The sequence below is a fragment of the Bison bison genome, unplaced genomic scaffold, assembly GCF_000754665.1.
Source record: "Bison bison bison isolate TAMUID 2011002044 unplaced genomic scaffold, Bison_UMD1.0 scf7180017864500, whole genome shotgun sequence".
Lineage (NCBI taxonomy): Eukaryota > Metazoa > Chordata > Mammalia > Artiodactyla > Bovidae > Bison > Bison bison.
In genome coordinates, this window is record NW_011495059.1 from 6,090,447 (window position 1) to 6,104,079 (window position 13,633).

At 50.2% G+C, this 13,633-nt stretch overlaps 1 protein-coding gene across 1 annotated transcript in view; it reads right to left on the bottom strand.

Annotated features, from left to right (window-relative positions):
* The window catches only part of CTNNBL1 (catenin, beta like 1), a 176,387-nt gene that overhangs the window by 387 nt on the left and 162,367 nt on the right, over window positions 1-13,633 (bottom strand). The window contains exons 14-15 of the mRNA XM_010829177.1: window positions 10,660-10,797; window positions 10,347-10,419 (exon numbers count right to left, since the gene is read on the bottom strand). Coding sequence (XP_010827479.1) covers window positions 10,347-10,419; window positions 10,660-10,797 — 211 coding nt within the window. The remainder of the gene's footprint in view (window positions 1-10,346; window positions 10,420-10,659; window positions 10,798-13,633) is intronic.

Below are 13,633 nucleotides of genomic sequence, written 5' to 3' on the forward strand. Positions count from 1 at the left end.
CACTGACTCCTGGCGCCTGGGGGTTTGTGCCTCCAGGGGGACCCACAGTGGTGGCTGTGCCCAGAGTCCTTGGGTCCTGACCGCGAGGTCCATGGTAGACCAACTCCCTGGCCCCTGCTCGCGTTCCTCTCCAGGCCGAGCCTTCCTCCACTTAACACACACAGTGTTAACTATGGGCAGGCACTGCCCCAGAGCCGGTGGTTCTGAGTATGACCCCAACCACCAGCAGCAATGTCATGTGGGAACTTGTTAGAAATGCTGATGTCGGGAGCTCCCCAGTGGTCCAGTGGTGAGGACTCGGCACTTTCACTGCTGAAGCAGGTGTGCAGGGGAGTATCTGGGAGCGAGCGGCAGGGGGCAAGCAGAGCTGGGGCTTCAGTGGGGAGCAGACCTAGTCCCGCTGAAAGGGGAGCAGGCGGGGCGGGCATGGGGCAGGTGGGCCCCTGTCGGCACTTCCCCAGAGATGAGAAGTTACGAGAGAGCTGTAAGCAGAGGAATGACATGATCTGTCTGTTCACCAGCGCTCACTCTAGCTGCCGCAAGGAAGACACAGTGAAGGGGCCAAGGGCAGAAAGAAGGGGATGTGATTTGATGGTGGTCTGGCCCAAGGTCATGGTGGAAGAGAGATGTCTTCAGATTTCAGATGTATCCTGACAGTGCCTCCAGCAGGATGGGGTGGGAGAGGAAGAGACGTGGATACTGAAGTCACCAAGAAATACAGCAAGAGAGGTGGAGATGGTGGAGAGGGTGACAGTGAGCTCGAACTCCTCCAAGGGATGAGGGCTTGTCCACGCCACAAGGACGGGGGCTGGGGTACAGTCCACTGCTGCTGAGATTCAAACCAATGGGTGTTTTCTGGGAAAAAGGGAGGAGGAATAGTCTAGAGGTGCCCAGGAGAAGCCTGGAAGACCCGTCTCCCATCTTCACCAGCAGACGGCCTGTGAGAGAAAGCAGGTACCACCTGAGTGGGCCCATCCCAGGGAGACAGTTTCAGTCAGACCAGGAAGATACAGGAACTAACGTCTAGAGAGAATGGGAATGCAGGACACGATGCTGATGACAGGACATCATCAGAGCTGTAAGGTGGGAAAACGTATCCAGTTTACCTGTTACCCCAGCACAACACATAACACTCCTTCATTTTATTCTTGAAAGTGTCCAGGCCCCCAGGTTATGTGGGCAGCTGGTTTTAGGAGGTGGGAGGGAGTGGGATATGGCACAGACATGATGTGCGGAGCTCTGGGACGAGAGGGCAGGGCTGGGTGGTGAGTGGCGCCCCGGGCTTCCTGGGGTGACTCCCACGAGCAGGGGCACAGAGCCTGGTGGACGGCAGTCCTGCTCCTCTGAGCGCTGACCGTGCCCTGCCCCTGCCCTCGGGAGATGCTGCGACATCATCAGGTTTGAATCCTGACCCTGACTCACAGTCCCAGGGGGCCTTGCATGGTCTCCCCTCTGAAAATGCATGTAAAGAGCTTAGTGATAACACATGTTTCAGAAACACCGGCTCCCTTCTCCAGCCTGCTTTGCTCAGGCCAGTAACGTCTCTCACTGCTATCCCACACAAGTCCCACCAAGTCACCTCTGACTCCCGCTCCCCTCCTCGGGCCTCTGTCTCCCGTCACAGGCCTGACTTCTGGATGATCCTCTACTTGTCCCTCCATCCAGACTGGCAGCTTTATGAAGGCAGGGGCTTTTGCCTCACTTTCAGCTAAATTCCCAGCAGAGCCGGGCTGACAGTCAACTCCTGGCTGTTTAGTGAATAAACTCCCAGAGCAGTGAATCAGGACGAGTACCTGCGTGTCTGCCCCCAGCCCCCTGTCCGGGGTGGCCAGAGGTGGAACAATAGAAAACTCTCCTGCAAAAGGCATCTGCATAATAAAACATCTGCAGATCCAAATCTGACAAAGACTTGGGGAAAGGAGGAAAGCCTGCAAACCTCCCCCACCTCCCTTCCCCCACCCCCTTCCCCCAACCTCCTTCCCCCACCGTGCTGGGGCAATCCTCTTGCTCCTGCCACTTTTGCATGTCTCCGTCCTCTTTATGACTCTGGACATGTGCCGGAAGAGGCGATACGGGATTCAGACATGTGCCAGCTGTGTGTCCCTCCTCTCCCGAAATCATCCTCTCCTGTGAGGCCCATCCATCACCTCCAACAGCAAATGGCTGTGATTCCTTCCATGAAGGCTCCTTAAAGGGAGGGCTGGGGTGATGGGAGAACAGGAAGTGGGTGGTGGGAGAAGGCTCTGGGCTGGTATCTTTTTACTCTCATGTGAATGATCTAGTCGCTGCCCCAGGAGAGAGAGAAATGACCATTATAGCATTTAATACCCTCAAAGGCCTGGCCTGAAAGCAAGAATCTTAATGGACTGAACTAACACTTTGTTCTCCTAATGGATTCTCAGACCCAGGAGAGAAGGAAGTGAGACACAGCCTGATCCTTTGGGGCAATGCTTTTCCAAGAAAAGCCAGCTTCCCTGGAGGGACCTTATTGCTTTCCAGGGATGCGGAGAGTACAGCACCAATGTCTGTATCAGTCCCCTTGCTGAACCGCCGCTACCAAGGCTGTAAAAAAAACGCCTGCCACCACGGTACACAGAACACCCGTCAACGGACAAGTCTCCTTGGATGCTCCACATGCGGAGAAGGAGGAAACAGTCAGATTACCTGCTCTCTGGAGACGGGCTGTGAAGAAGGGAGTAAAATGAGGAAGAGGGGCTGTCCTGCACAGAGTGGAATGGGACCTCACACGTGGGCAACACTGTTGATGTGCCAGGCATTTATATATGTTGTCTCACTGAATCTTTGCAGCAATCCTACAAGGCAAAGAGCACCTTCTCTGTTTACAGATGGGGAAACTGAGGCTTATTTGAGAGCTGAAGCAACCTGCCCAGGTGCAGCATGGCAGAGGGGCTGAGATTCAAACCAAGAACATGTGCGAGAAGTCAAGAGGGCACCTCCAAAGGCACTGGGGGGCGGGGGAGCTGGTCCCGAAAGTGGCATCCTTTTCTCTAGGCAGTACCCTACCCCGCCTGTTCCCCATCCTTTGTGGAAAAAAGTCTCCAAGGCAGTCCAGCTCTGGCAGGGCATCTGGTGTCAATATCCTCATAACAGGTAAGGCTCTGGAGGGGATGTCCCGGGGTCAAGGGGCCTCAGCAATCAGAAGAGACGTGGAGTACTGGCTGGGGCCACGCTCCCTCGTGCCCGGTCACTAAATGTCAGGGCTGACAGGGCTCTCAGAAATGTACAGCAACCCAGAGGGACAGGTGAGCGGCCAGGGGCCCACAGTGAGCCGGCCCTAGAAGCAGACCTGACAAGCCCTGAGTGCTCTCCCACTGGCCCTGGCAGCTGGTACCAGCTGTGCACCTCACATCTCACCCTCCACCCCTGACCCTGACTTGTTCTTTGTTTCCAGAGTGGAATCCTATTTGGAGCAAACCGTGGTGGTGCCAGCTACCTCCGGTTATTATGGCTGCTGCAGCAGTTTATAAATATTGAACAGATCCCTCCCAGAGGTCTTGGGAAAGAGTTCTCTTTGCTGTGTGTGTGTAAGAAAGGGAGAGACTGGAGGGGAAAAAAGAGATGCTAGATGAAGGGACAACTTCGGGGTTAGGGAGAGGGAGGGGGAGAGAGTGAGTCGGTCTAGAGAGTGAGAAAGACGGGGCAGATACATCCACTCCCTTCTCTCCTTCCCCAGCATTTTCAAATGCTCTTATAATAAAGGCTTTGATTGAGCTTAGAAACAGGCAGCAGCGTTGAACGCATACATATTAAAGCAAACTTTAGACAGCAGGTTTACTGTTCAGACATGGAATCTGAGCTATTCTGTTTATGTTAAGAGGGAGAGGGAGGGGTACCCCGACTGGAAGACGGGGAAGAACTGTTGTCCAGGACACAGACTGGGACCGGCGCTCACAAGCCCGGTTCAGATCCCTGGACCTTCAGCCTTAAATGCTAACCTCTGAAAAAGTGCAGGAGGAAGGGTGAGTGGGGAGAAGAGGAATGTCAGCATTTTTACACTGATAACCCTTGAAGACATAGAAATAATAATGAAATAGAAACTAGGAGAGTAAGGCCCTTGAGGTCTAACAGAGATTCCTCAGCGACAAGGATAGATGCGGAAGGACTAACGTGGCTTCTCTGGAGGAGAATGTTGTGCTGGGGCTGCAAGTGGGGGTGTAAGTTTCATCAGGGACATCATGACAGTGCAACTTACTTAAGGAGAAACAGAAGGAAGCTTATTCTTTGCTTACGATGCTAACAGGGTCACATCCCCATGGACTGTTTTCCCACAGACATTTCAGCTGTCTGGAAAAGCACCACCACCCCGCCTGCCCCACCAGGCCTTGAAGAGTGAGGTCTGGGTTGGGCTTTCCTGACTGCCTCTGAGTCCAGGCTGTTGCCAGCACCGGTGAAAGGATGAGGGCAGGGAAGGGAAGGAAGGAATCTGCATTTACTGAGCAAGTATTCTGTCCCAGGTCCCCAGCTGCATCTCTATCTCAGCCATCCTTGGGGGCAATCTTCACTTTCCGTGTGCTTTTTACAGAGGAGGAAACCCAGGCTCACACATGTTATCTACTAACTTACCCCAAGTTACAGAGAGCCAGAATCCTGCTGGATTGTGCATCTCAGTTCTACCTCTTCCCACGTAAGCTGGGACTCAAGCCACACCAGTAAAGGTAGCTAATGTCATCAGACACTTATCATGTGCCAACATGGAAGCCCTTTACTGCAGAACCTCATCTAATTCTCACAGCAAACTTTGGAGGCGGGTTATCCATCTCCATCTTATAGATGCAGGAACTGCTTGGGGGGAGGGCACGTAGCTGCCCGAGGTTAAAGAGGCCCCTCTTCAGGATCCTTTCCCATCTCCCTAAATCCTAGAGGCTCCAGCAGCAAAGGCCTGGTGGAAGTCACACACACACGAACATGTCATCAAAGAGAAATCCCAGCAGCTTCTGTAGCTTGCAAATCACAGAGGCCAAGCTCAGGTTACCAAGTGCTCCAAATTAATACGGAACACATGTTTAGGAGCTCCTGAGAAAGGACTTCAAGCCATAAGGAACATAAGCAAATCAAAGGGCCAGGAGCCAATCTCTGAAAGCGTTCTGAAGTCTTTGGCTCAGACTTTTCACCACCACTGAGAGTTTTTTGAGTCAGTAATCCTCTAAGCTTTCCTCTGCCAAACAGCCTACCACCACATGGTCTTAACTTTCACCAGTGACTGAAACATTCAAGAGATTCACTGGAGGCTTCCACAGTAAGCCCTGGCACAAGTATTTATACTCAAAGTATTTCCAGGTCACAGGTCCTACTCCACATCCAACGAGGGGACCACTCAGTGTACCCCTGTGTCTACCTATGGAGGTGTCAGGTTTCGAGAAGCCACGTTCTTATTTAGTCATCAGCTTCATGGGGACAGAACATGCAAGGGTGGCTGCCAGAGGCTAGGGGAGGGGGAATGGGGAGTGAAGGGTTTAATGGGTACAGCCTTTCAATTCTGCTGAAATGAAAGTAAGTTCTATGGACAGGTGATGGTGATGGCTGCGATGGTTAAGATGGTAACTCCTGTGCATGTTTTACAATTAAAAAACAAAAACAAGCACCTCTTCTTGCAGCCTCTCTGGGTCTTCCGGCTCTCTCTCCATCTCCTGCAGAATTAACTGTGCTTTCTTGATTCCCACTCCATCTCTTAGCACTGACTTCAGTCTGCTTTGTGTAGCGATTATTTATTCCTCATGTGATGGGACTGAATCCCCCTGGGGACAGGGTCTCCTTGGTGTGTCTAGGGAGCCCACCGAGTGCCCTGTGATGCCGCTGGGTGCTCTGAAAAGATTGCCACCCTGAATTTTCTTTCTTGAAATGCTTGAGGAGTGTATCAGCCAACTGGTTAGAGCTTTCCTTTCTGCCAGATGGAAAGACCGACTTAGTCTGGATCCAGTTTTCCTGCATTAAGAGCGACTCGGGTAATGCCGCTTAACCTCCGCAGGTCCTGGCTTCCTTGTGGGCACAATGGAGAGTGTAATCCTGCTTTTAGAGCTTTTGTGAGAACCGGAGAACAAACATTAGAAGCCTGGCACAGAGGATGTGCTTGGGAGTGACCACTCTACCTACTGTGACCCTGATTTCAGGAACACCACAAAGAAGCCTGAAGTGCATCCCCAGTAAACATTAGCCGAGCCCCTTCTCTGTGGCATGCGTGGCCTAGGCACCAGAAGATAAAAGGCAGGACCACTGTCACTGCCCGTGTGGAGCACGTGGTCCTTCTCTAGTACGGAGACCGCTGCCCCCCAGGTGGGTGCCACAGGCATCAGGCCAGAGCGGCTACCCGCTCAGGGAAGGCTGGACTTCAGGAGCACTGAGTATGCAGCCTGCAGACCGAGGCACTTTAATGAGCCATCAATTATTTCTAGCTCTCGTGGCACCCCCAGTACAAAAGGAGGGAGGGAAACTGTGAGAAAGGGGACAGAAATAAAATGGGAAGAGTCCCCTGCCGGGCCTGCCTCATCAGCGTTTTCCTGAGACCCCAAGGGATCCATCAGCTGTCATCCGCCAGCAAAACTTGGGAAATATGTAGGCCATAAAATCAAAGAAAAAAGCTTGCATCTAATTAGTATGATAAAAAAAAAAAAGGGAAGCAACCCAAACCGAAAAACAAAATTAAAATCAAAGAGGACAGACTGATGAGCTGGTTTTCTTTATGAGGCTTTGTTTTTTCGTGCATTTTGATGGAATGAAGGCTGGGGGAGGGAGTGAAGGCTTTTAAGAGGTGGGCCTAAAAGCAGAAGCCCAGCCATCGCCCCCGACCTAGTCCCGTGGTAGCCTCACCCCTTTTCAACCTCAGCACTGTCTGGAGAGTGCTTGCTGGACCGCATTCACAGGCTGAGGTGGACCGTGGTACAGCTCTGCCACCCAACACCGCAGACAGATGGGTTCCTGGGGCCAGTGTGAGCCCTTTATTATAACCTTAGCCTTCCATCTGGAGAGAACGCTTTTTTTTTTGTTTGTTTTTTGTGGTCAGCATCCTCTGAGGACATCTTTGACCTGGGCAGTGGCATCTGATTCCCTGGCTTTAAATATCACCTCCCTTGTAAAGACTTACAGTTGTCCAAACTAGCACTTTTCCTGCCCAAATGAGAATGTCTGCTCTCTGCTGGCCAACAAAGGGGTGCAGGCACTGCCTGTCCCCCCAAACTCACCGTGTACCCAACAGAACTTGAGAGCCTTGTCCAGAAACACTCCCAACCCCACCTGATGCTCCAGCCTCCCGCATCCCTGCGTGGCCTCCCCTGATGGGGGAGACCCTGTATGAAGGCCACTGACGTCCTGTTCCAACTCAGGCCTCTGCTCCCACTGCCTGGGATATGCTTCCCCCTCCCTGGACACCCTTCCCAGTCCTGAGAGCATCCTCTCTCTTCCCTGGGATTCCCGGGCATGGCCTGTGCCTCCATTACTGCCTCCTTATCACTCCTTTAACACTCTGTTCACAACTTCAACACAGCACTTATCACGTTATAATTAGTTTCAAGTCTTTCTCCCACTAGACCATGAACCCTTAGGACAGGGATCTTGCTGATTCTTCCCTGTCTCTCTAGTCCTGGATACAGAGCCTGGCACCCAGCAATACTGGCTGAGTAGTTGCTGAAGCATGTATTTTGTTTGGCTCAGTGGTAAAGAATCTGCCTACCAAACAGGAGACGTGGGTTCGATCCCTGGGTGGGGAAGACCCCCTGGAGAAGGAAATGGCAACCCACGCCAGCATTCTTGCCCGGATAATCTCATGGACAGAGGAGCCTGGCGGGCTAAGGTTCATGGGGTTGCAGAGAGTCAGACAGGACTTAGCGACTAAACCATGTCCCCCCAAAAGACTAAAAACTCTATGAGGGCAGGAGCTGTGTGACACCTCAGTAGTACAGTATTAGCACTGTGCTGAGCCCTGAGGAGTCTCAGTAAATATCTGCCAATTTAAATGCACACAAGGGTAGGGCTGAATTCAATAACGTTTAAAATATTCCCTGGGTGTCCACTATGCGCCTGGCATTGCTCTAGGTGCTGAGGAGACACGGGGATCAAGCCAATGGCCCTGCATCACGGAGCTTACATTTTAATGCATGAGACACACAGAACAAGTAAACAGAGACATAAATAAAAATAACTACAGACTGTGATAAGGGCTAGGAAAGAAAGAAACACGCCGCTATGATGGGAAATAACAGACGGAGAGAAGTGGATTGATTCCGGATTGAGGCTGGAGGCAGGAATGGCAGATTTACTAAGGGACTGGCTGTGAAGGGGGCTGGAGAGAGAGCTGAAGGGCCGGACCTGGGTCTGGAAGGAGGGACCTTAGAGCCTGGACAGTGGCGGAAAGAAAGCGACTGGGGAGAGGAACAAGAGTGGTGGCATGAACGCAGCATCTGTGTAGGCTGTTCACCTGCTCACCCGGCCAGACAATCAACAAATGTGTACTCAGCACCCAGTATGCGCCCAGCACTTTAACAGGCACTCGGCGAATAAATCGGGCTCTAAGGGGCACTGAGGCTGGCTCGCAACAACTGAAAATCCTGAATAACCTCGGGTACACACGTTAGGATGTCAGGAAGAAAAGCATCCCCCTACTAGCTGTTAAAAACACTCTTCCTTTCTCAGAAGATCACTATTTTGATCGTGGGGATGGAGGTGCAGGGAGAAGCTTAAATGCAAGACAGCGGAGCTGAGAGTCACAAAAAGTTCTAATTGAACGTGTGGGCATTGAAAGTGAATGTCCTTTAGAGGCTGGGCTTTCTCATCGCCGCAGCCGCACCTGAGGGAGGAGGCGGCGTGACACCTGAAGCAGTAACTCACGCGACTGTGACACTGACGGGGAGAAGGGAGCACCCAGGATGCCACTACGGGAGACGCTAGGTGAGGCTCATGAACGGGTTCCCCCTTTCCTTTTTCTCAGGGGGAAGACAATAAATTCCAGTGCCTCATAGGCTCCATCTGCAAAATGGGCACAAGATTTACCATCCCCACGCGCCGGGAAGTGCAGTGATGATCATGCGGCTTCCAGTCCTAGGTTTTCACCCACACGGTTTCTTTGTTTTGGAATGTCTAAGACCCAGCTCAATGTTCCTACTCCCACACAGCTTCCCATGGGATATTAGTCCTGCCTCACTTGTAACACTGCTGACGATAGTTATCATCACATTTCATAATACTCACAATAGCATTTACCAAGCAAATAGCAAATACTCGGCTAGCATTTACCAAGAACTTATGAACTGGAGATACTTTCCATACATCATCTCATTTAATCCTTTTACCTATGCTAGGAGGTCTCTGAGCAATTGGATATCTTGCCTGATGTAGCACCGCAAACAGAAGGAACAGGATTCACTTCCAGGAGCCAGATCCCAGAACCCAGGGCTCTTAACGTCTCCTCACTCTATTATATATATCATTTATCTTCACATTTCATCTCCCACCTGTAATGGGAGTTATAAGCCACTTATCCGCACACCCTTCAAGTAAATCTAGCCTAATTCCTCAGCTAAGAAGTGGGCAGAACGAGGGTCAGAGAGAGACACGATGTGGCTGCAGTCCCGTCCACCATGACTCTGAACTCTGGTGTTATCAGTAAAGTCCAGCACAGGCTCCCGCTGCCACGTGGGCTGGTCTGTGCTGAGTGGTCCAAGGGCAGGCGCTGCACCACAAAGCTGACTGAGAGCTTGCTCACCGACCAGGGGCCTCCCGGGAGCCACTCCAGCTGAGTCAGGTCCAGCCAAAGAGGCAACAGTGTTTGAGGGGCCCGCTGGGCAAGGTGAAGGAAATTCACCCGAGCATTTCCTGTGTGCTGGCCACTAGGCTGGATGCTGTCATGTAGCATCTCATGAACTTTTCCAAATTTCTTCTAGGTATCGCTCACACAGCTGGGGGAAGGCAGAGCTAGCACTGGAAAGCACGCATGCTTTTTCTCCTGCCTCAAACTCACTTCTTTCTGCCTTAATTCCAGGTAGTTCTTATTAGTTTTTTTTTTTTTCCCCTAAGAAAGCAATTTCCTTTCACTACATGCAGTTTGGACCTGGGTTTTTGTGTGTTTGTGTGTGTGTGTGTCTTAATTTCCAATCCCTAGTGCTTCTTGTTTGTGTTTTTAAAATTCTGGAAGTGGAGAATCAGAGGCAGAGATTAACTAGGTTAGTCTTTGGTATTCTGACAGGATGATCTGGACACAGACCGAACTGGACAACACACTTAAGCCTGCAGTGCAGAGAATGCTACGCACCAAATTCCAGGCATATAGACACAGATGGAAAGAAAGCATCATCTAATTAATTCCCTGGAGCCCCAGACACAAGCAACATCCAACTCACCCTTGATGATGTGCCTGACGATTTTGATGGAGCTTCCACGCATATTCAGGATCTGGTGAACCCTCTGGCGAATCTAATAAGGAAAAGAAAGAGTGGACAGAGAAAGAAAGAGCATCGTTTGTCCTGGTAGACATCAGAATACATCACATTGGAAGTATTCAGTTCACCCCCATCCCTGAGAAAGAGGCCCCACGGAGAGTGAAGGAATTCAAGGAGTGTGTGATCCACTTCCTTCTTTGAGAGACTCTCCCCTAAGCGGGTGTCAGGCAAGGAGGCAGGGATGGATGGGCCCACCCAGGGCAGCCCCTCCTACCTGGGGCACGTTGGCATTGCAGATCTCTGCCATGATGTAGCAGATGTGCTGGAGGACAAAGAGCCCAGCATCCAAGCGCCGGAGGTAGAACTCGTCCTCGATGTCATTGTCTATGATCTCTCCACGCCGGACCATGTCCTAGAAAGGAATGAACATTGGGGAACAAAAGTCAGACGGTGAGTGGAGGAGGAAAGAATAGGTTTCTAGTCCTCTCACGATTCACAAAAGAATAGTAACGACAACTACAACAAAAGAAAACCACTCTGCCTTCATCTGCCTCCTGCTCGTCTCCTTATTCTAAAGCATCTTACGTTCTCATTGTTAACGGACTAGAGGTTCACGGAGTCAAGACTAAAGTCCATTATTTTCTCTATACAATGACTCAAGGCCAAAATGATCTCATCCACACATTCAACCTGAAAAAATGAGCTGATGGGGACATAAATCTATATATCTGCTTCTACTCATTCTCTACTCTTTGGTTCCCGCCTCCATCAGTAACCTCTCTACAAGATATACTTAACTCTCTTTTTCTTCCAAATTAAATTAACCTAGGGAGGAGAGGTCCACTTTCTCTATATCTGTTTTGGTGCCCTTCTGATGGTGCAGGTACCCATTCTACGTGTCCCTTTTGGCTTATATTTCGTTAGATACAAAACACCAACCTTTCCGTTTCATTCCACGAGTTCAATACTTCCTCAAGGTCAAAGAGCTAATCTCTTTCCTCTTTAGGGAGTCTCTTTCCTAAAGTTTTATAACCCAGACGTATCAGACTTGCTCTCCCCATATATATTCTTATATAGTTGATCGTTTAAAAAACAAACCTAGCTTATCCAGATACAATTGATGTACCGTAGTATTCAACCATTTAAAGCAACAGTTCTGCGTGTAGTCAGTTATGCAACCACCACCACAGTCACTGCGGCGTATTTTCATTCCACTCCACCCCAAAGCCCCCCATCCAGAGGATTACCACCTCTGCCAAGATAGCTCTTCTTCCCGTCTCAGGGCATTTATGCCTTGCTTCCTAAGGGTTCTGGGATATCTCTCATACCAACACTATAAAGCAACCTCTCCTACAGAGCCTTCCTTGATCATTTAAGGATAACAAAATTCCTTTCCAAAATTCCGGACAGCACCCTTGCAGGCCACTCCACGGCACGCTGTCTTCTGGACCACCATATCCACACTGATTTCAGTTACCATCAGCTCCCTGTTTCTATAACTCCCTCTGTTTCATGAGGGTGGGCTGTGAGCTCTGTGAAAGTGGGGACTGAATTCTGTCTTTACATCCCCGGCTCAGTAAACATCCATGCGGTGAATGAGAGGAAAGAGACATAACTGCTTCAGGCTGTCAAGAGTCGGAACTGGGTGAGGGACTCGTTCTGCACGACTAGCAGATTGGTCTAAGAAGACAGGTGCTTGAATACATGCTTCTGATGACAACAATCCATTTCTTAATTCTGTCAGTGGTTTTATGGCCATGGTTCCCTCTGACAACTCAGGCACCTGTCACTGATGGAAGCCCTGGGGACCCTGCTTTCCACTCTCCCAAACTCGAAGGACTTACCACTGTGGTCATCAATCTCCAACCAGCATCCTTCAGAGACTATTTAGACGCAGATAACGCGCTTCTTTATTTGCCCAGGGGGCCTGCCTGTAGCTACTTTTCATCTTGTTCCTAAAGGCCTCTGTCTGTGAGGCAAAAGAAGGCTCTAGGTTTGCCAGGCCCGGCGCTGCCTGGTAAAGCACCGCCACTAATTCAGAGTGTTGTGTAGTAGCAAGTTCCTTGGTGATCTGGTGATAGTGTTAATAGTCATGAGGTAGTCACGGAGCACCGGACTGATGTCCAAGGAGTTTAAAAATAGAAGGGCCTCTTCAGCTTCTCATTTGTTCATAATCATAGCTTCCTGCTCCACAACTCCTAAGTGTTCAACAGCTGGGGGCACAGGAAGGAAAATTACTCTTTGACTTCCACTCATGCAAAAAGCATTTGCGGCTAATACTTCACATTTCTATAATGCGGTGGAGTTTAAAGTGTTATTATATATATGGTCCTTATTACCAAATTTAAAGCGAGCAGGGAAGGGATATTAATCCCATTGTACAAATTAGAATCCAAGGCACACAGAGGTTAAGTAAGTTGTTCGTAATTACATAATTATCAGTTCCTCGAATATGGACTCCCCAGGGACAGGAATCCTGTCTGATTCATCTCTGAGGTGGAAATGATTAACATGAAGCGGTGTGCTCAGATCCGGACCCTGCTCAACTGCCCTGTGGCAAGAACACCATTCCAAGCACTGAGTTAAGGCAGAAAAAGGAGTAAGAATGAAGCTAAGGGGATGTGCTGGTCTTAGTCACCAAGGAGCTGCCAGTCTGACTGGGAAGATCACAGCAACACATCAAATGATCAAAAAGTAAAGGGATACAGTGCGTCTACAAGTTTAAAGTAATTACAAGTGGTGGGTGCTAATCAGGGTTGGTTATAAGCCACTGGGAAGAAGTGACTTTTGGATAAGGCTTCAAGGCTTCTGACCGGCAGACGCAGTAGGACAGATGACTTAAGAATGAAGGCAGGGACTCCCCTGGTGGTCCAGGGGCTACGACTCTGTGCTCCCAAGACAGGGGGCCCAGATTTGATCCCTGGTCAGGGAACTAGATCCCACACATGGCAACTAAGAATTTGCATGCCGCAACTAAAGATGCCATGCGCTGCAATTAAGATCGGAGATTCCATGTGCTGCAACTACGACCCGGTGCAGAGAATTATATATTTAAAAAAAAACAACTGAAGGCATTTTTGTGGCCTGAAGCCTTATGCAAAATGCATTATGCTGTTCATACTTTCTGCTCGTTGGCCGTCCCCGCCGCAACACACACAGCATAAACAGGCCTGCCCTCCCTTTTCTGGCCCCCTCACGGTTGCTTGTAATGTTGGTACTCTTCCCACATCCCAATCTCTATCATAATA